The 20,311-nt window shown below is 40.7% G+C and overlaps 1 protein-coding gene across 1 annotated transcript in view; it reads right to left on the bottom strand.

Annotated features, from left to right (window-relative positions):
• Positions 1-20,311, bottom strand: part of macrod2 (mono-ADP ribosylhydrolase 2) — a 1,158,848-nt gene that overhangs the window by 100,311 nt on the left and 1,038,226 nt on the right. The window contains exons 13-14 of the mRNA XM_061960241.1: positions 8,504-8,542; positions 8,048-8,092 (exon numbers count right to left, since the gene is read on the bottom strand). Of these exons, the coding sequence (XP_061816225.1) occupies positions 8,048-8,092; positions 8,504-8,542 (84 nt within the window). The remainder of the gene's footprint in view (positions 1-8,047; positions 8,093-8,503; positions 8,543-20,311) is intronic.

Raw genomic sequence — 20,311 nt, forward strand, 5'->3', positions numbered from 1 at the left:
GCTGGTCAGGGGTGTCACCACCTCCAAAGTTATGGTACTCCCGTATACTAAAGTAATGTCCGATCATTACCTTATAAAATTCGAAGTTCTGACTCATTGTCAACAAACTAATAATAATAATAACTGCTATAGCAGCCGCAACATTAATGCTGCCACAACGATGACTCTTGCTGACCTACTGCCTTCGGTAATGGCACCATTCCCAAATTATGTCGGCTCTATTGATAACCTCACTAACAACTTTGACAATGCCCTGCGCAAAACCATTGATAGTATAGCACCGCTAAAACAAAAAAGGGCCCCTAAAAGGCGCACCCCATGGTTTACAGAAGAAACCAGAGCTCATAAATTATCATGTAGAAAGTTGGAACGCAAATGGCGCGCGACCAAGCTTGAGGTTTTCCATCAAGCATGGAGTGATAGTTTAATATCGTATAAACGCATGCTTACCTTAGCTAAAGCTAAATATTACTCAAATCTCATCCGCCTCAACAAAAACGACCCTACATTTTTGTTTAGTACAGTAGCATCGCTAACCCAACAAGGGACTCCTCCCAATAGCTCCACCCACTCGGCAGATGACTTTATGAATTTCTTTAATAAGAAAATTGAACTCATTAGAAAGGAGATTAAAGACAACGCATCCCAGCTACAACTGGGTTCTATGAACACAGATACAACTGTATCTACGACGGATACTGCAATACAAAATAGTCTCTCTTTTTGATGAAATAACATTAGAGGAACTATTACAGCGTGTAAGTGGGATAAAACAAACAACATGTTTACTCGACCCACTTCCTGGGAAACTTATCAAGGAGCTTTTTGTATTATTAGGTCCATCAGTGCTAAATATTATAAACTTATCACTTTCCTCTGGCACTGTTCCCCTAGCATTCAAGAAAGCGGTTATTCATCCTCTGCTCAAAAGACCTAACCTTGATCCTGACCTCATGGTAAACTACCGACCGGTGTCCCACCTTCCCTTTATTTCGAAAATCCTCGAAAAAATTGTCGCACAGCAGCTAAATGAACACTTAGTGTCTAACAATCTCTGTGAACCTTTTCAATCCGGTTTCAGGGCAAATCACTCTACGGAGACAGCCCTCGCAAAAATGACTAATGATCTACTGCTAACAATGGATTCTGATGCATCATCTATGTTGCTGCTTCTTGATCTTAGCACTGCTTTCGATACCGTCGATCATAATATTTTATTAGAGCGTATCAAAACACGTATTGGTATGTCAGACTTAGCTTTGTCGTGGTTTAACTCTTATCTTACTGACAGGATGCAATGCGTCTCCCATAATAATGTGACCTCGGACTATGTTAAGGTAACGTGCGGAGTTCCTCAGGGTTCGGTTCTTGGCCCTGCACTCTTTAGTATTTACATGCTGCCGCTAGGCGACATCATACGCAAATACGGTGTTAGCTTTCATTGTTATGCTGATGACACCCAACTCTACATGCCCCTAAAGCTGACCAACACGCCGGATTGTAGTCAGCTGGAGGCGTGTCTTAATGAAATTAAACAATGGATGTCCGCTAACTTCTTGCAACTGAACGCCAAGAAAACGGAAATGCTGATTATCGGTCCTGCTAAACACCGACATTTATTTAATAATACCACCTTAACATTTGACAACCAAACAATTACACAAGGCGAATCAGTAAAGAATCTGGGTATTATCTTCGACCCAACTCTCTCGTTTGAATCACACATTAAGAGTGTTACTAAAACGGCCTTCTTTCATCTCCGTAATATCGCTAAAATCCGTTCTATTTTATCCACTAGCGACGCTGAGATCATTATTCATGCGTTCGTTACGTCTCGTCTCGACTACTGTAACGTATTATTTTCGGGTCTCCCTATGTCTAGCATTAAAAAATTACAGTTGGTACAAAATGCGGCTGCTAGACTTTTGACAAGAACAAGAAAGTTTGATCATATTACGCCTATACTGGCTCACCTGCACTGGCTTCCTGTGCACTTAAGATGTGACTTTAAGGTTTTACTACTTACGTATAAAATACTACACGGTCTAGCTCCGTCCTATCTTGTCGATTGCATTGTACCATATGTCCCGACAAGAAATCTGCGTTCAAAGAACTCCGGCTTATTAGTGATTCCCAGAGCCCAAAAAAAGTCTGCGGGCTATAGAGCGTTTTCTATTCGGGCTCCAGTACTATGGAATGCCCTCCCGGTAACAATTAGAGATGCTACCTCAGTAGAAGCATTTAAGTCCCATCTTAAAACTCATTTGTATACTCTAGCCTTTAAATAGCCCCCCTGTTAGACCAGTTGATCTGCCGTTTCTTTTCTTTTCTCCTCTGCTCCCCTTTTCCTTGAGGGGGGGGGGCACAGGTCCGGTGGCCATGGATGAAGTGCTGGCTGTCCAGAGTCGGGAACCGGGGTGGACCGCTCGCCTGTGCATCGGCTGGGAACATCTCTGCGCTGCTGACCCGTCTCCGCTCGGGATGGTGTCCTGCTGGCCCCACTATGGACTGGACTCTTACTATTATGTTGGATCCACTATGGACTGGACTCTCACAATATTATGTCAGACCCACTCGACATCCATTGCTTTCGGTCTCCCCTAGAGGGGGGGGGTTACCCACATATGCGGTCCTCTCCAAGGTTTCTCATAGTCATTCACATCGACGTCCCACTGGGGTGAGTTTTTCCTTGCCCTTATGTGGGCTTTGTACCGAGGATGTCGTTGTGGCTTGTGCAGCCCTTTGAGACACTTGTGATTTAGGGCTATATAAATAAAGATTGATTGATTGATTGATAGAGCGTTTTCTATTTGGGCTCCAGTACTATGGAATGCCCTCCCGGTAACAGTTAGAGATCCTACCTCAGTAGAAGCATTTAAGTCCCATCTTAAAACTCATTTGTATACTCTAGCCTTTAAATAGACCCCCTTTTTAGACCAGTTGATCTGCCGTTTCTTTTCTTTTCTCCTCTGCCCCCCTCTCCCTTGTGGAGGGGGAGTTACACAGGTTCGGTGGCCATGGATGAAGTGCTGGCTGTTCAGAGTCGGGACCCGGGGTGGACCGCTAGCCTGTGCATCAGTTGGGGACATCTCTGCGCTGCTGACCCGTCTCCGCTCGGGATGGTTTCCTGCTGGCCCCACTATGGACTGGACTCTCACTATTATGTTGGATCCACTATGGGCTGGACTTTCGCTGATATGTTGGATCCACTATGGACTGGACTTTCACAATATTATGTCAGACCCACTCGACATCCATTGCTTTCGGTCTCCCCTAGAGGGGGAGTTACCCACATATGCGGTCCTCTCCCAGGTTTCTCATAGTCATTCACATCGACGTCCCACTGTGGTGAGTTTTTCCTTGCCCTTATGTGGGCTCTGTACCGAGGATGTTGTTGTGGCTTGTGCAGCCCTTTGAGACACTTGTGATTTAGGGCTATATTAATAAACATTGATTGATTGATTGATTGATTGATTGATTGATTGATTTCCAAATTGGGATACATAAAGTCTATTTTATCCTGAATGTTGATTTGACCATTTGTCATTTATATGTAACTCATACTTTTACTCATTACTTACGACCTGTGACGGAGCTCTGAACTCAAAACACCCCTATCTCAAATCAAAGTCTCTCACTGAAATGAACTGAAATCAATTAACGACACAATTGCACAATATCAATATGTGACATGCCCTTTTAGATAAGAAAAACTGTATGAAAAAGAATGTAATAAAATGTGCTACTAACAACTACAGTAGTTTTATAAAGTAATGTAATAACAATTTGCATTAGACAGTGACTTCGACGATATCTCCTATGAGCCGTTTCTGTTACGGCGCGAGCACAGGCCGCCGCGCATTCCGCCGCGCATTCCGCCGTGCATCCCGCAACGCATCCCGCCACGCATCCCGCCACGCATCCCGCCACGCATCCCGCCACGCATCCCGCCACGCATCCCGCCACGCATTTCGCCTTTCACTCTGCTGTGCGCTCCGCTGAGCGCGCATTGGGACACGCCCGCGGGCATTCCTCTCCTGCAGCTACTTTCCCTGCCGTCTTAAGCCAGCGTGTCCTGCGTTCCAGTGCCAGAACGTAGCCCCCTGTATGGTACAGTAAGCCTACACGTCTCAAGCAGTCTCCCTATGTGCATTCGCTCTCTATGTGTTTCTCCTCCTCTGTGCTCATCGTCTTGTGTCCTGTGTCGTCATACCACAGCGTTCCTCTGTTTCCTGGTTTCGGGCTGTGTCTCGTCTCCCCAAATTCCCACTGGTTCCCTGCTGTCTTCCTGGATCTCGACCTCTCACCTGGACACGGACCTTGACGCCTCGCTCCTGCCCCTGACCTCTCGCTTGTCGACGGACCTCCAAGACTGCCTTGCCCTCCCTGACTTCCGGATCTTGCTCAACACGCACCTTCAACACCACCTGGTAACACTCCACATATAATCACTTCACATAGTCTCACCACACATATTTGGATTAGTTACACGCCTCATTCCTTTGTGATAATAAACCCGCTGTAAGCTAACGACGTCCCTGCCTCTGTGCCGTCTTCTCCTTCCCCGCTGTACCGTAACAGTTTCTCTGTCAAACGCACCATCTGCAGTTTCTCCATATGTATGGATAATTGTCCACCATTTAGATAATATTTTAACATTCTTGGCTGGCGTTAGACTCATTCTGCTTCAGTATGTTGCAGTCTAGCAGTGATACGCTTGAATTGTGTTCATATTTTTGATGATTTTTTTTCTTTAATTAAATGAATAACATCCACTTCTTCTCAGCACTGTCCTTCACACTCACTTTCTTCCATCCAATGGAAGTTATGTTGATCTCTAGCTATATGCTAAGGCTAGAGAGTAAGACCAGATGTTTTGGTCGGATCTTACGAGTCTGACTTTTGCTACGCCAACTAATGGCTTGGATGCTTTGAACTCAAATGTTTGCTTGTAACTTACAGTAAAGCATAATACTTAACAATTAGCTAAGAGACAGGTCCATTGTAGAAATATTCTCTACAAAATATTCTGTGTTAATATATTTGGAGACCTAGAACAGGTGTCTAGATTTACATAATTTCTTATGCGAAAAAAATTATTCCGTTTTCACATGACAATTATCATCTGAACTTTTGGAACAGATTACTAACAAAGACTGGAGTACCACGGGATATGAATAACAACTCAGGTTGTGAGTATTAATCTCACTGTTGGCGTTAAAGGGGAACATTATCACCAGACCTATGTAAGCGTCAATATATACCTTGATGTTGCAGAAAAAAGACCATATATTTTTTTAACCGATTTCCGAACTCTAAATGGGTGAATTCTGGCGAATTAAACGCCTTTCTATTATTCGCTCTCGGAGTCCGCCATTTTCTCACTTTCGTCTGTGTGTTGTCGGAGGGTGTAACAACACGAACAGGGACGGATTCAAGTTGCACCAGTGGCCCAAATATGCGAAAGTGGCAAGAAATTGGACGGAATTTGTTCAAAATACGAGGCTGTGGGGAAAGCCGACGAAATGGTCAGTCGTTTGTTCCGCACACTTTACCGACGAAAGCTATGCTACGACAGAGATGGCAAGAATGTGTGGATATCCTGCGACACGCAAAGCAGATGCTGACATCAACTCCAAAACTGGACGGATCAGCTTTCAGGAAAAGAGAGCGGATGAGGGTATGTCTACAGAATATATTAATTGATGAAAACTTTATTCATTACTCGCGGTTTTACGTACATTATTATACATAAACTGTGTTTACCAATAATTTAGCTTAAAAACATTTAAATGCAGACAGCCCTGAAATGGGCTGTCTGCACTCTCAAAGTGCATGTTGTTGCCAAATGTATTTCATATGCTGTAAACCTAGTTCATAGTTGTTAGTTTCCTTTAATGCCAAACAAACACATACCAATCGTTGGCTAGAAGGCGATTGCCGAATTCGTCCTCGCTTTCTCCCGTGTCGCTGGCTGTCGTGTCGTTTTCGTCGGTTTCGCTTGCATACGGTTCAAACCGATATGGCTCAATAGCTTCAGTTTCTTCTTCAATTTCGTTTTCGCTACCTGCCTCCACACTACAACCATCCGTTTCAATACATGCGTAATCTGTTGAATCACTTAAGCCGCTGAAATCCGAGTCTGAATCCGAGCAAATGTCGTTATATCTTGCTGTTCTATGCTCCATGTTTGTTTGAGTTGGCATCACGATGTGACGTCACAGGAAAATGGACGGGTGTATATAACGATGGTTAAAATCAGGCACTTTGAAGCTTTTTTTAGGGATATTGCGTGATGGGTAAAATTTTGAAAAAAACTTCGAAAAATAAAATAAGCCACTGGGAACTGATTTTTAATAGGTTTTAACCCTTCTGAAATTGTGATAATGTTCCCCTCTAACACATTTTTTGTGTCTTTTTACGCATTGAAATCAGAAAGGACGTGAATTTCCGGAAGTCGGACGCACATTTTTTTTTTTTAACCGACCCTGCCTTCTACGCATTTTTATTGGTCGTCTTCAAAGTAATGAACTTTCCGGTACAATTTGTTAAGTTTTGATTTGCCGAAAGTTTAATCAATCACAAATACTGCCTCAGTTTCCACTCGGACAACTTTACCGCGAAGGGCTGTCAAAAAAAAGACTTCATGGTAAACACTAAGGTGAGTGTAAAGTCAACCTTTTTAACTTCATCCTGTGCCATGTCTACAGTAAATTAGTTTTTTTAGTCTTTGTGAGTCCATGGAAACTTAACTTTTGTCTCCCGCTAGAACGACAACTTTTGAGGATGGAGACAGGCTAGCTGTTTGCTTCAAGCTAACCAGCACCCGACCTGACTCCTCTACCACAAAAACATACTTTGCAGGTCAACAAATGGGGCAAATATGTGCCTTTTGAAGTGTTAATGTGCGAAGAGTTTTCAAAAGGAGTCTCTTGAAGAAGTGGCTGACAAGATAGCAAGTGTTGCTCGCATCGCTGACAGTGACGTCATTACCGTCATTGTTTACTGAAGCAGAAATGCTGACTGTGTGTTATGATGAACAAGCATGCGTTGCCAAGCTCTGCTTTTTATAGATAGACTTATCAGATTACATTTTTTATTATCTGTAGCAGAGGTGTCAAAAGTGTGACCCGGAGGCCATTTGCGGCCCGCAGCCAATGTTTTAAAAGCCCACGCCACATTCTAAAAATACTATTAAAATAAAGAAAAAACATAACAAAAGTGGAATAAAAAAGCTTACAGGTGAAATGTAATTTAGAAAAAGTTACAATGTTGACTAACAAAACAAAGCGTTTTTTGCTCAAAACATAACATTGACTCAAAATCAATGTTTTTATGATTTATTGACCTATCCATGGCTCTGATTACTTCACATCAAATATTTCACATTGAAAAAAAAATAATTGTGGAGTATTTTGCATATTTTGTGTGTTTGACAAAAAAGGGCAGAAAACAAACAAACAAGATAAACAACATAAAGCAAAAAAAACAACAACTTAGAATTGAGGGATAGATCTGAAGTTGATGTAGACTCTAGAGATTTAAGCGTTAAATAAATAATGTATGTATGCTCTGGCACACTATTATCATCATTTCATGACCGAAGCAAAACACTTTTACACTTTTATACTGAAATAAATACACCTACAACTTATTAAATAAAAATATAGAAAAAAACTACGATCCATGAAGTAAAGAAGAAAGTGAATGAATGTTTATAACTGAATAAATGTACATATGCATCCTTTTTTAAATTTTTATGAATTAAGTAACGATTATGACAACCTTTTTCCAAAACACAATACAGAATGTGAGCTATAACAGGAGAATGCATACATTTCTCATTTGTTTTCAAAACGAATGATAAATGTTTTGAAAACAAAACATTTTTATGGGGTCCCACAGTAAATGTTTTACTGTGGGACCCCATTTTTATGACTTGATGGGGTCCCTGGGACCCCATTTTGAAAATTCCTAGGTCCAACACTGAGTCTGTTGTGCTTGAAAACAACCTCATGAAGCAAGTCTTTGTTTAAGTTTACCATACCTGGGTTCTGACTCTCCATCACCACGTCTTCAGTTCCTTCTGCATCTAAAAACAAGAAGAATTGAGAAAAGTAAGTAAAAAAAAAATATTTGTGCCTGGAGTCAACCTCTGCTTTCGATAAAACCTCAAACGGCTTTTTCCTTCCATCGCTTTATGTCGCTTTGTCTTTGTACTGCAGTGTGAGAGCAATGGAACCACAAAGCATGCATAAATTAGGTGACAAAAAGAAGGGGAAAAGAATGTCACTTCCAAAGCCATACATAATTGAGGGATTTCTTTGTTTCAAGCGTTTGTGATAAGAGAACTTTTTTGTTGTTGCTGGAGTTCTCGCATGTGGGATGGAAAGGCTGTCATGGAGCAAATAGTAAATTCAATTTTGGATGACGAATGACATCGAGAAACACTGGCGGAGTCAAGGGGCAGTGAGCATGTTAATGAGCCGTAAAGTGACATTACCATTGTCATCTTCGTCTTCATCACCTGCTTCCTCTTTTCCTAGAAGGAAAGAGAAATGTTCATCACAAACCGCGATAAACCAAACGTACAAGAGATCGCAACACTTTATGGATAAATGATTCACGTTGTGAGAGTTGGCATTACAGACACAAACTTCCTGTTGTAACGACAACGTCTTACGGGGTTGGTAATGGTTTACAAAACATTAGTGATGCGTCAAAACAAACCGAAGCATCGATGCCGAATGAAACACGAGGAGTTCCTCGATGTGCCTCGATGTGTGTGTCACTTTAAGAAAAACAAAAAAAAGATAAAGCTGCCGTGTTGTCTCTGACTGTGAAGTGCCAAACAATGTTTATCAGAAAGTGCTTTTTCGGCTATCGAGTGACAGTGTGTATTGAAAACTGTCTAGATCAGGGGTCTCAAACTCAATTTACCTGGGGGCCACTGTATGCAGACACTGGGTGAGGCTGGGCCGCAAGAAAAGATTTCTTAAAAAAATCTAACATGCACTTTTTAATGAATTCACCTTCTTTGAATGGCTATCCCGCCCTAGCAACATACTTGCCAACCCTCCCGATTTTCCCGGGAGGCTCCCGAATTTCAGTGCCCATCCCGACAATCTCCCGGGGCAACCGGTCCCCCGAAATTTGTCCCAATTTTCACCCAGACCATAATATTAAGGGCGTGCCGTGATAGCACTGCCTTTAACGTCCTCTACAACCTGCCGTCGCGTCCGCTTTTTCACCATACAAACAGCGTGCTGGCCCAGACACATGTTGTATGAGGCTTCTGCAGACACAGGTAAGTGACTGCAAGACATAATTGGTCAACAGCCATACAGGTCACACTGAGGGTGGCGGTATGAACAAGTTTATCACTGTTAAAAATATGCGCCACACTGTGAACCCACACCAAACAAGAATGACCGACGCATGGAGGGGGGGGGGGGGGTTTGGTTGCTGGAGCCTATCTCAGCTGCTTCGGGCAGAAGGCGGGGTACACCCTGGACAAGTCACCACCTCATCACAGGGCCAACACAGATAGACAGACAACATTCACACTCACATTCACACACTAGGGCCAATTTAGTGTTGCCAATCAACCTATCCCCAGGTCAGGGGCGTCACTAGCTTTTAAGGACAGGGGGGGCTTAGCCCCCAGGAGATGCACAGGATGCGAGCAAACGTTACGCACAAGCACAAAACTTCACAAACGGCTAACAAAGACTTAGAAATTATTCATTGTTATTATTATTATTTTTTTTAAATGCACGGGACGAAATTAAATGCTCCCCGGGACGATGGCTTTTAACCATTTTTTTTCTTTTTCTTTTTATGTATTTATTCATTTTACATTTTATATTAAATGTCTTGGTTTTTCCTCCCTCTGAAAATCCTATGAAATGTTTAACAAGCCATCCTATAATAATACAACAGCTACTAATGTAACAATACAATAAAACAAATATATTTAATGATGTTTTTTTTCATTATTTTAACAATAGGCTAATGTACATTACTTTATATAGATTCTACAAGAAACACAAAAATTAAACACTAAATTATTTACAATTGCACACACAAGGTTTCGTGCAGCTTCACTCATTGTAAAGGAAGATAATGTGTTTCGTACACCTGCAGGACCGCAAGCAAGGTCGCAGAGAAAATGCGGACTGGAATTTGAGTGATGTGGGCATTTTCTATATGAACAAGTGGAATGGATTGGATACCGACGCAAGAAAGGGGCTCTCTACCTTACGCTACGAAGTGATGGGAAACTGAGTGAATAATAACAGGTTATATGATTATTTATTTAAACTCATATTCGGGCCACTTTATAATGACTATGTCGGCATGTATTTGTAAAAAAAAAAACCCACCAACTTATTTAGGGGGGCTTAAGAATATTTTAGGGGGGCTTAAGCCCCCCTAAAATATGCCTAACAACACCAATGCCCCAGGTGCATGTCTTTGGAGGTGGGAGGAAGCCGGAGTACCCGGAAGGAACCCACGCAATCACAGGGAGAACATCCAAACTCCACACAGAAAGATCCCGAGCCCAGGATCGAACCCAGGACCTTCGTATTGTGAGGTACACACACTAATCCCTGTACCACCGAAGCCATTTAAAATTCCAAATGTCTCATTTATGTTTTTCAGAGTCAATCCCGTTTGAGATTCATTTGTAGCAGGCTTATTTTTATTGATATAGTGCGACAAGGAAAAGGAGGAGCATAAAAAATCTTATATGAAAGTGGAGTTTATTTGTTTTAGTACAAGTGCAATTTTTTTAACCACTTATATCAGGTAGGTTTTATTCTAAAAAGAGTAGAATAATCCTAATGAGAGGCTAATTTGTGTAACTTTTCACTGCAAAATGTTTCATTTTGTATTACAGTACATGTACTAACTCTACTATGCGAGCCACCCCATGATGATGTGATATTGGAACTATATTATTATAGCATTTTGAATGCTCCCTCCCTAATTACTGACCGCAGGTTGGACAATTAAGATCTATTTACATAATAAATGACACACACTCATGCTTCTCCTCATACACACACGCGCGTACAGATGACATGTGGGACAAAGCGTGTAAAAGCAAGCCATGACACCAATAACAGAACATGCTCCACACAATGGCTATTGTGCAGCCTCTATAATTGCTTCTTTTTTTTTTTAACAAGCTGCAGAGAGAAACCATTTTCCATATCCGTGCTATTTTGTCCTGCACCCAGAACAATAAAAAATGTCAGGCTCTATTAAATACACAACAAGTCCGGGTCGAGCAGTTTTGCACGTTCGTTTGAAGTGCCTCTGTTTGGTTCGTCATGCAGAATGCTGGCGACGTGCAGTCAATGACAATCCTTTCTGCTAATCATAACTGACATTTCAAGAGAGGGGCAAAGGAATACTTTAGTGGGAATGGCAAAGGTCGCACTCGGAGTTGAAAATGCCCTGATGACTGTCACAGTTGTATAAAGTGATCCCAAACATCTCCGAATTCCCTGCGTGTTATTTGGTCATTCATGTTGCGTTTATTGAAAGGAGCATACATCACGCAGGATGACAAAACGTCCCGTGATTCATAAACGGCTCCAATTCTAGAAGCATTAGAAGGGTGTCTCTCCACCATGCAAACCGCCCCAGGCCCCTGCAATTCTCCTCCCTCATGTGTTGCAAACAGCAGGTGGCAGCATTGTCCCGAGGTTCCATGCCAACTTTAAGTGTACTTAACCTTCCTTTTCATTGTGGATGAGGGCCCGACAACATACTTCACCACTGCATCACCAACGATACACAAACAGCCCACCAGCTTCAATCCACTCCTCCGCACTCAGCATTAATGCCCTGAATTTCATTTTTAGAAATGTCAAGAGGTGAGCAGCCCCACTAAGGGTGTTTTGTTAAAAGACGTGCGCATGATTTATTTACGGCAACAGCAGGGGTTAAGTATTACAAGGACATAAAGTATTTAGAAGTTGATATGCAACCTTTCCTTCTGTGCCCTACTTGACCAGAGTGGATATCTTACATCAGTGGTCCCCAACCTTTTTTGCACCACGGACCGGTTTAATGTAGGCATTATTTTCACTTGTGCCAGATAAATACAGCAAGAATAAGTGCATGAAAAATACAACTCACTACAACACTTTGCAATGAGATGCAGATGGAAATCAGCCTTTGGCTACAATCTGTCACTTTTCTGTCTGATATGTTCATTAATGTGCATTGTATCATGTCACAAAGTTATAACACATATAACAAATGGCAACTTCCCATGAGGAGTTTTATTGTAGATCTATAAACAAGCTCATTGGTGTGTCTAGTGCACAGGTGTCAAACTCAAGGCCCGCGGGCCAGATCTGGACGTCCACGTCATTTTATATGGCCCGCAAAACCCTGGAAATAATATGTTTCAATAAAATATTTTCTTTCTCTACTTTCTTATTTTCTTATTAAAGGTATTAGGTTTGGGGGGGGGGGGGGGGGGGGGCTGTATCCCTGCAGACTATATTGATCTATATTGATATAATGTATATATTGTATTTTTTATGTTGATTTAATTTAAAAAAAAAAAAAAATATATATATATATATATATATATATATATATATATATATATATATATATATATATATATATATATATTTATTTTATTTTTTCTTGTGCGGCCCGGTACCAATCGGTCCACGAACCGGTGGTTGGGGGCCACTGTTTTACAGTACAATATTTTACTGGCAACTAAGCTGCCACTTTGGTGGTAAAATCTGCAATTTTTTTTTTACTCTTTACATACATTTTATTATTTTTATTTTTATTCATAGGCAAATTTGTTAATTATTTACTGTTACAGGCGGCCCTCTAATGGCAGTCATGACTGTGGTGTAGCCCTCAATGAAAACAAGTTTGACACCCCAGGTCTGGTGGGACAGGCCAAAGCTAAGTCAGAGAAAATGCAGTCCTTTATAAATGATTTAATGTTTCTCTCCGGCCTGGTAGCAAATGCGTCACGGACTGGTACCTGTCCCCGGACCGGTGGTTGGGGACCACTGTCTTACATGATGGATCTCGCACTCGGGGAAAAAATGGAAATCGAACACATTCTTTCCACATGCCCTCTCATCCACCCCTTCTATTAAAGCCAACTGGTAAAAAGGTCTCTCGGATAACCAAAAGCTCACTTTTTACACGTGTTGGTCAGCAATGCCCGTGGAGTGGCTCATGAGCGCTGGCCTACTCAGCGTTATTTATTTCCACATGCTGGTCGCCATTCCTCTCCTCTCCTCCGCCTCGTTCCCAGAAACCTTAGCAACCCAGACAAACACATTCGGCAAGACATTGATTTCTGGCTCAAGGTTCACATTTTATTGTACCCTGTGACACCCACTAATCACACTAATACCACCCTGATGCCAAATATAGTAAACACTGCGGGGCTGCTCGCCAACTCAGGTGATGCTTCCATAGCAAAGTCTAAACCTCAGTAAATCTGATAGACGTGTGCGTTGGCCTCGCTACTGAGGAAAAAAAACATATTTTTGATGTGTTTCTTCCATGAATAGAGGGATCACATAGAGCAAAATATGTCATGTCAAAATAAGAGTTTGGCTATTGCAATAAACTGTCGAAATGCCATTAGAATGTGTTTGGTTGTCAGTAACATTCAACATTACATTTTGGGAATTTTTGAAAAATTATGGAAAAATACAGTGTTGATGCAATTTAAAAGTGCCCCAAATTAAAGGGGAATAGCACTATTTTTTTTTAACATTTTGACTATAATTCACAATCCTAATGAGAGACAAGAACACATGTTTTTCTTGGTAACACTTTAGTATGGGGAACATATTCACCATTAATTAGTTGCTTATTGGCATGCAAATTAGTAACATATTGGCTCTTAATTAGTCATTATTAAGTACTTATTAATGCCTTATTCTACATGGCCTTATTATACAACAACCCTAACCCTAACCCTAACCCTAACCCTGACCCTCTAACCCTAACCCTAACTTACAATATGTTCCCCATCCTAAAGTATTACCTTAATTCATTCTAACTCAAATATAAATGGAGCCAGTGAGAGCCATGAAATCATTGCATCTATTCCAACTATAAAATCCATTGAAAAAACACCCAAAAAGCGGCAACAATACTCCCTTTATATTTCGTGACTTACATATCAACCAAGTATTAGCGATATTGTTATCATAAGCGCTAACGTTAAAGGCCTACTGAAACCCACCACTACCGACCACGCAGTCTGATAGTTTATATATCAATGATGAAATCTTAACATTGCAACACATGCCAATACGGCCGGGTTAGCTTACTAAAGTGCAATTTTAAATTTCACGCGAAAAATCCTGCTGAAAACGTCTCGGTATGATGACGTCAGCGCGTGACTTCACGGATTGTGGAGGACATTTTGGGACAGCATGGTGGCCAGCTATTAAGTCGTCTGTTTTCATCGCAAAATTCCACAGTATTCTGGACATCTGTGTTGGTGAATCTTTTGCAATTTGTTCAATGAATAATGGAGACAGCAAAGAAGAAAGCTGTAGGTGGGAAGCGGTGTATTGCGGCCGACTGCAGCAACACAAACACAGCCGGTGTTTCATTCATTTGTTTACCATTGGCCTGTGGAGAACTGGGACAACAGAGACTCTTACCAGGAGGACTTTGAGTTGCATGCGCAGACGCGGTATCGTGAGTACACATGCAGCTGCGGCTTCCAAACATTTGATCGCTTGCCCGTACGTTCGTGCGGCTATGTGCATGTCACGTACGTAACTTTGGGGACTTTGGGTAAATATATGTGCTGTATGAACTTTGGGGAGGTGAACGGTACTTTGGGCTGTGGGATTGAGTGTGTTGTGCAGGTGTTTGAGTTGTATTGGCGGGTTATATGGACGGGAGGGTGGAGGTGTTTGTTATGCGGGATTAATTTGTGGCATATTAAATATAAGCCTGGTTGTGTTGTGGCTAATAGAGTATATATATGTCTTGTGTTTATTTACTGTTTTAGTCATTCCCAGCTGAATATCAGGTCCCACCCGCCTCTCACAGCATCTTCCCTATCTGAATCGCTCCCACTGCCCTCTAGTACTTCACTCTCACTTTCCTCATCCACAAATATTTCATCCTCGCTCAAATTAATGGGGAAATCGTCGCTTTCTCGGTCCGAATCGCTCTCGCTGCTGGTGGCCATGATTGTAAACAATGTGCAGATGTGAGGAGCTCCACAACCTGTGACGTCTTGCTACTCGTCTGCTACTTCCGGTACAGGCAAGGCTTTTTTATCAGCGACCAAAGGTTGTGAACTTTATCGTCGATGTTCTCTACTAAATCCTTTCAGCAAAAATATGGCAATATCGCGAAATGATCAAGTATGACACATAGAATGGACCTGCTATCCCCGTTTAAATAAGAAAATCGTATTTCAGTAGGCCTTTAAGGACCTATTTTTAGCGGCGCGTTCATTAAGAGAGGTATCTTACCGTATGCTATTGACATCATGAGCTGCTTTCTCTCCTTGGAGCACATGAAAGTTGATTTTATATTATAAATTAGGGTTGTACGGTATACCAGTACGGGTATAGTATTGCGGTACTAATGAATCAAAAACGGTACTATACTCTATTTGAAAAATACCGGTTCCCGGGCATGACGGGCTGTCGTCACGTCGTGACATTGCTGGTTTTACGAACAGAAGAGCATGTTCGGCAGCGCACGATCACAAAGTACTTACAAGCAGACAAAGTGAAAATCCATCCTCAGTCGGTAGTGTTTTAGCTACTTCTAAATCACTAATCCTCGCCTTCATGGCGACGAATAAAGTGAGTTTCTTACAAGTATCATCCCTGCAGAATGAGGAATAGCTAAATATGCTTTACTACACACCGTAGGTGGATACGATAGCTCACCGCTAACAGCAACTGTAAGAGAATACAACCCACTGTACGAGGATACAACAGCTCACCGACGTCACCACTAACAAAAGCTAGCGCGCCTGATTGTAAACAAATGCCATGGGTGGATCTACACCTGACATCCACTGTAATGATACCAAGTACAATAGCGTATCTAGTCGATAATACTATGATTACATCAATAATGTTTATTGTCACAAAATCTTTTTTCCTTTTTAAAAAATTCATATTATGTTTATAAACTCAGGAAATATGTCCATGGACACATGAGGACTTTGAATATGACCAATGTATGATCCTGTAACTACTTGGTATCGGATCGATACCTAAAATTGTGGTATCATTCAAAACTAATGAAAAGCATCCAAACAACAGAAGAATAAGTGATTATTACATTTTAACAGAAGTGTAGATAGAACATGTTGAAACGGAAAATAACCAGATATTAACAGTAAATAAACAAGTGGACTAATAATTATTTTTTACAGCTTGTCCCTCATCATTTTGACAAAATAATATAATGAAAAAAGACACAATACGTCAGCAGACAAATTAGGAGCCTTTTTTTGCTTACTTACTACTAAAAGACAAGTTGTCTTGTATGTTCACTATTTTATTTAAGGACAAAATTGTTCTTCGATTGCAATACGATTCATATGTTTAATGTACCGCAAGATTTTTTGTTAAAACATTTTTGTGGTCTCCTTTATTTAGAAACGTATCGAAAGGTATCGAAAAGTACCGGTACCAGTACCAAAATATTGGTATCGGGACGACCCTATTCTAAATCATGCCTTTCACCTTGATATTGAAATAATGTGGACATAAACCGAAAACTTTTTGACAGCCAATTTAGACCCGGGAATGACGAGAAAGAGAAAGATGGTGCAAGAAATGTAAAATGTTTTCTTCAAAAATACTGAAACAAGAAAGTTATGGAAACACCAAATGTATGTCACTCCTAAAACTTTTGGCCATGACTATATACATACCTAAGTTAAGATAAAAACTTTGATCTTTTTTTCAGTTCAGTTTAGTTTCAGTTTATTTCGAACATGTATGCGATACAATGTAATGCATCACACAATTCCAGTTGTTTCATTACAGCACTTCCGAAAAGGAGTAGGAAGAAGCAGAGTTTATTTAATCCTACTCCTTTTCATACCATAGCAATTTTATCCTATATCCTTGTTCTCTGTAACAGAACAGTGAACAAATAAATCATAAATACATAATATACCATAGTAAGCATACAAATATAAACAATTTAAAAAAAGGGGGGAAAAAGGTACAAGATGTTCATCATAATTCTTGTTCTGTGTACTTTGTGAACACTTGTAGTTTGAACCGTCTCTTAAAATGAATCATATTGGTGCTTTGTTTGATTTCTTTGGTTAATCTGTTCCATAATTTAATTCCACATACCGATATACTAAAGGTTTTAAGTGTTGTACGAGCATACAAATGTTTTAAATTATATTTTCCTCTTAGGTTATATTTCTCCTCTTTTTTTGAGAAGAATTGTTGTACATTCTTGGGTAGCAGGATATAGTTTGCTTTGTATATAATTTTAGCTTTTTGCAAATGCACCAAATCGTTGAATTTCGATAATTGTGATTTAATAAATACATTTTAAAACATACTTTTTTCCCCTAATAATATTTAGACATTATTCTCACACTATTTTTGAAATAATCTATCTTTTCAAAGTGGCTATAATGCTACTTAGAAAAAAAAAGAAGTGCTGTCAAACGATAATTTCTTAAAATCAGATTAATAACTTTTCCAGTCATTTTGATTGATCAAAGTAAATCATTTGCGTGTATTATTTAAATTACCTAACAAAATACCCCAATATTTTGAAACACATGCAATTTTATTGGCAACTTGTCATACACAAACATATTATAAATGTGCTACTTTAATGTACGTAATTTATTTGTTCAAAACTTTGCAACAGTTTTATCTAATGCACCGTCAGGGTGTATTTTGAAGCTCAATTTGTCACCGAGCACATCAGTGGGAGTCTCTTTGCACTGACGTATGCATTGACCTGATCACTGACCGTATAACAACCCGTGCCGCCTTTCAGGTAATTATCCACAATTAAGGTAGAGAAGGTGAAGAAGCATGTGAAGTCAAAGTAAATTGGGTGATTAATCTCTGTTGATGCGTTTTGTGATTTATCACACACGCAAACAAAAAGTTTAGCAATTTCTGCCAGAGTAACATCTGATTAAAAAAACATGTGGTGCTTAAAGGGGAACATTATCACAATTTCAGAAGGGTTAAAACCATTAAAAATCTGTTCCCAGTGGCTTATTTTATTTTTCGAAGTTTTTTTCAAAATTTTACCCATCACGCAATATCCCTAAAAAAAGCTTCAAAGTGCCTGATTTTAACCATCGTTATATACACCCGTCCATTTTCCTGTGACGTCACACAGTGATGCCAATACAAACAAACATGGCGGATAGAACAGCAAGGTATAGCGACATTAGCTCGGATTCAGACTCGGATTTCAGTGGCTTAACACTGTCTGATAAGATAATTACTAACAACTATGAACTAGGTTTACAGCATATGAAATACATTTGGCAACAACATGCACTTTGAGAGTGCAGACAGCCCATTTCAGGCGCGCTAAGAACATCTATTTTTCCACGATTTCAGCACTCAGGTTAACCATACCTAAATAGACACAAAATACTGCATTTCACAAGACTACCCGAATGTACTCGAATGATTGAAAAAAATAAATATTTTTAAGCTAAATTATTGGTAAACACAGTTTATGTATAATAATTTATGTAAAACCGCGAGTAATGAATAAAGTTTTCATCAATTAATATATTCTGTAGACATACCCTCATCCGCTCTCTTTTCCTGAAAGCTGATCTGTCCAGTTTTGGAGTTCATGTCAGCAGGCCAGGGAAGCTAGGGTCGATATTCTTCTCTTGATCATCTTCGGTGGCATAAGGGACGGTAGAAGCGGTGTGAGCCAAGACATCCAGGGGGTTTAGCTCGCTTGTCTGCGGGAACAAACTGCCGCCATTGCTTGCCGTGCTACCGAGGTCCGTTGTCCCTGAATAGCTCACACACTCCGGCGGATTCAATGGGGGTCTGGCGGCAAATTTCTTTGACTTTATCGTTGGAAATGCATCTGCTTTGAGTGTCGCAGGATATCCACACTTTCTTGCCATCTCTGTCGTAGCATAGCTTTCGTCGGTAAAGTGTGCGGAAAAAACGACTGACCATTTCGTCGGCTTTCCCCACACCCTCGTATTTTGAACAAATTTCGTCCAATTTCTTGCCACTTTCGCATCTTTGGGCCACTGGTGCAACTTGAATCCGTCCCTGTTCGTGTTGTTACACCCTCCGACAACACACCGACGAAAGTGAGAAAATAGCGGATTGCTTCCCGATGTGACGTCACGTTGTGACGTCATCGCTCCGAGAGCGAATAATAGAAATGCGTTTAATTCGCCAAAATTCACCCATTTAGAGTTCGGAAATCGGTTAAAAAAATATATGGTCTTTTTTCTGCAACATCAAGGTATATATTGATGCTTACATAGGTCTGGTGATAATGTTCCCCTTTAACTTGCATCTGATTCATCAAGTGAGAAATGGGTACATTTGATGGTTACGCTCCCCCTACGGAAGTAACAATAAAACGCAAATTATGCGTCGCTCCTCTAACCATACTGTATATTCATAAAGAAGCAACACCGGATGCAACTATAAGGTTTTCTTTTCATGTGCACTGGCTAAAAGACACTCAGTGCTAACCCATTGAGAGGGCAGCATGAGTCTCTGAGGAGTCTGACGGCTCACACTCGGGCATATTGACAGAGACTCCACCAAAACCACCGCGAGAGTGTAATTTATTCCAATAAAAAGACTCCTCGAATCAACAACACCTCAACCTGCGATACTGACGGGTTGGCGAAATCCGTGTGTGAATGGAAGCATTGGCTGGCGTTACGAGACTCTCGGATCTTGAACTATTAGTCTTGCAAAGCTGACATCTCCTCTGCTCAGCGCTATCGTGACATCGGAGTGTTTTCTATGATTAATCCTGCCTGTGTGCTACAGCCGCGTCTAACCTTTTTACAGTGGAGGCACTACAAAATCATTCTATTCCCTTCCTGTGAGAGAGGTTGTCTCAAGGACCGAGTGTTCTCATGCTCCAAGGCTGTGCCAGGCCCTTTTGTGAATGGATTAGTTACTATTAAGCTTCCGGGCCTGATAAATTAGGATTTATAAAGATTAATACAAAATACTTATGCCCTCCTAATGCTGCTGATTGAATTTGTGAATCGTATTGAATTGCTGCAGCGGGATTATATAGAAAGGTACGCTGA

This window comes from Nerophis lumbriciformis, linkage group LG02 (genome assembly GCF_033978685.3).
Source record: "Nerophis lumbriciformis linkage group LG02, RoL_Nlum_v2.1, whole genome shotgun sequence".
NCBI lineage: Eukaryota > Metazoa > Chordata > Actinopteri > Syngnathiformes > Syngnathidae > Nerophis > Nerophis lumbriciformis.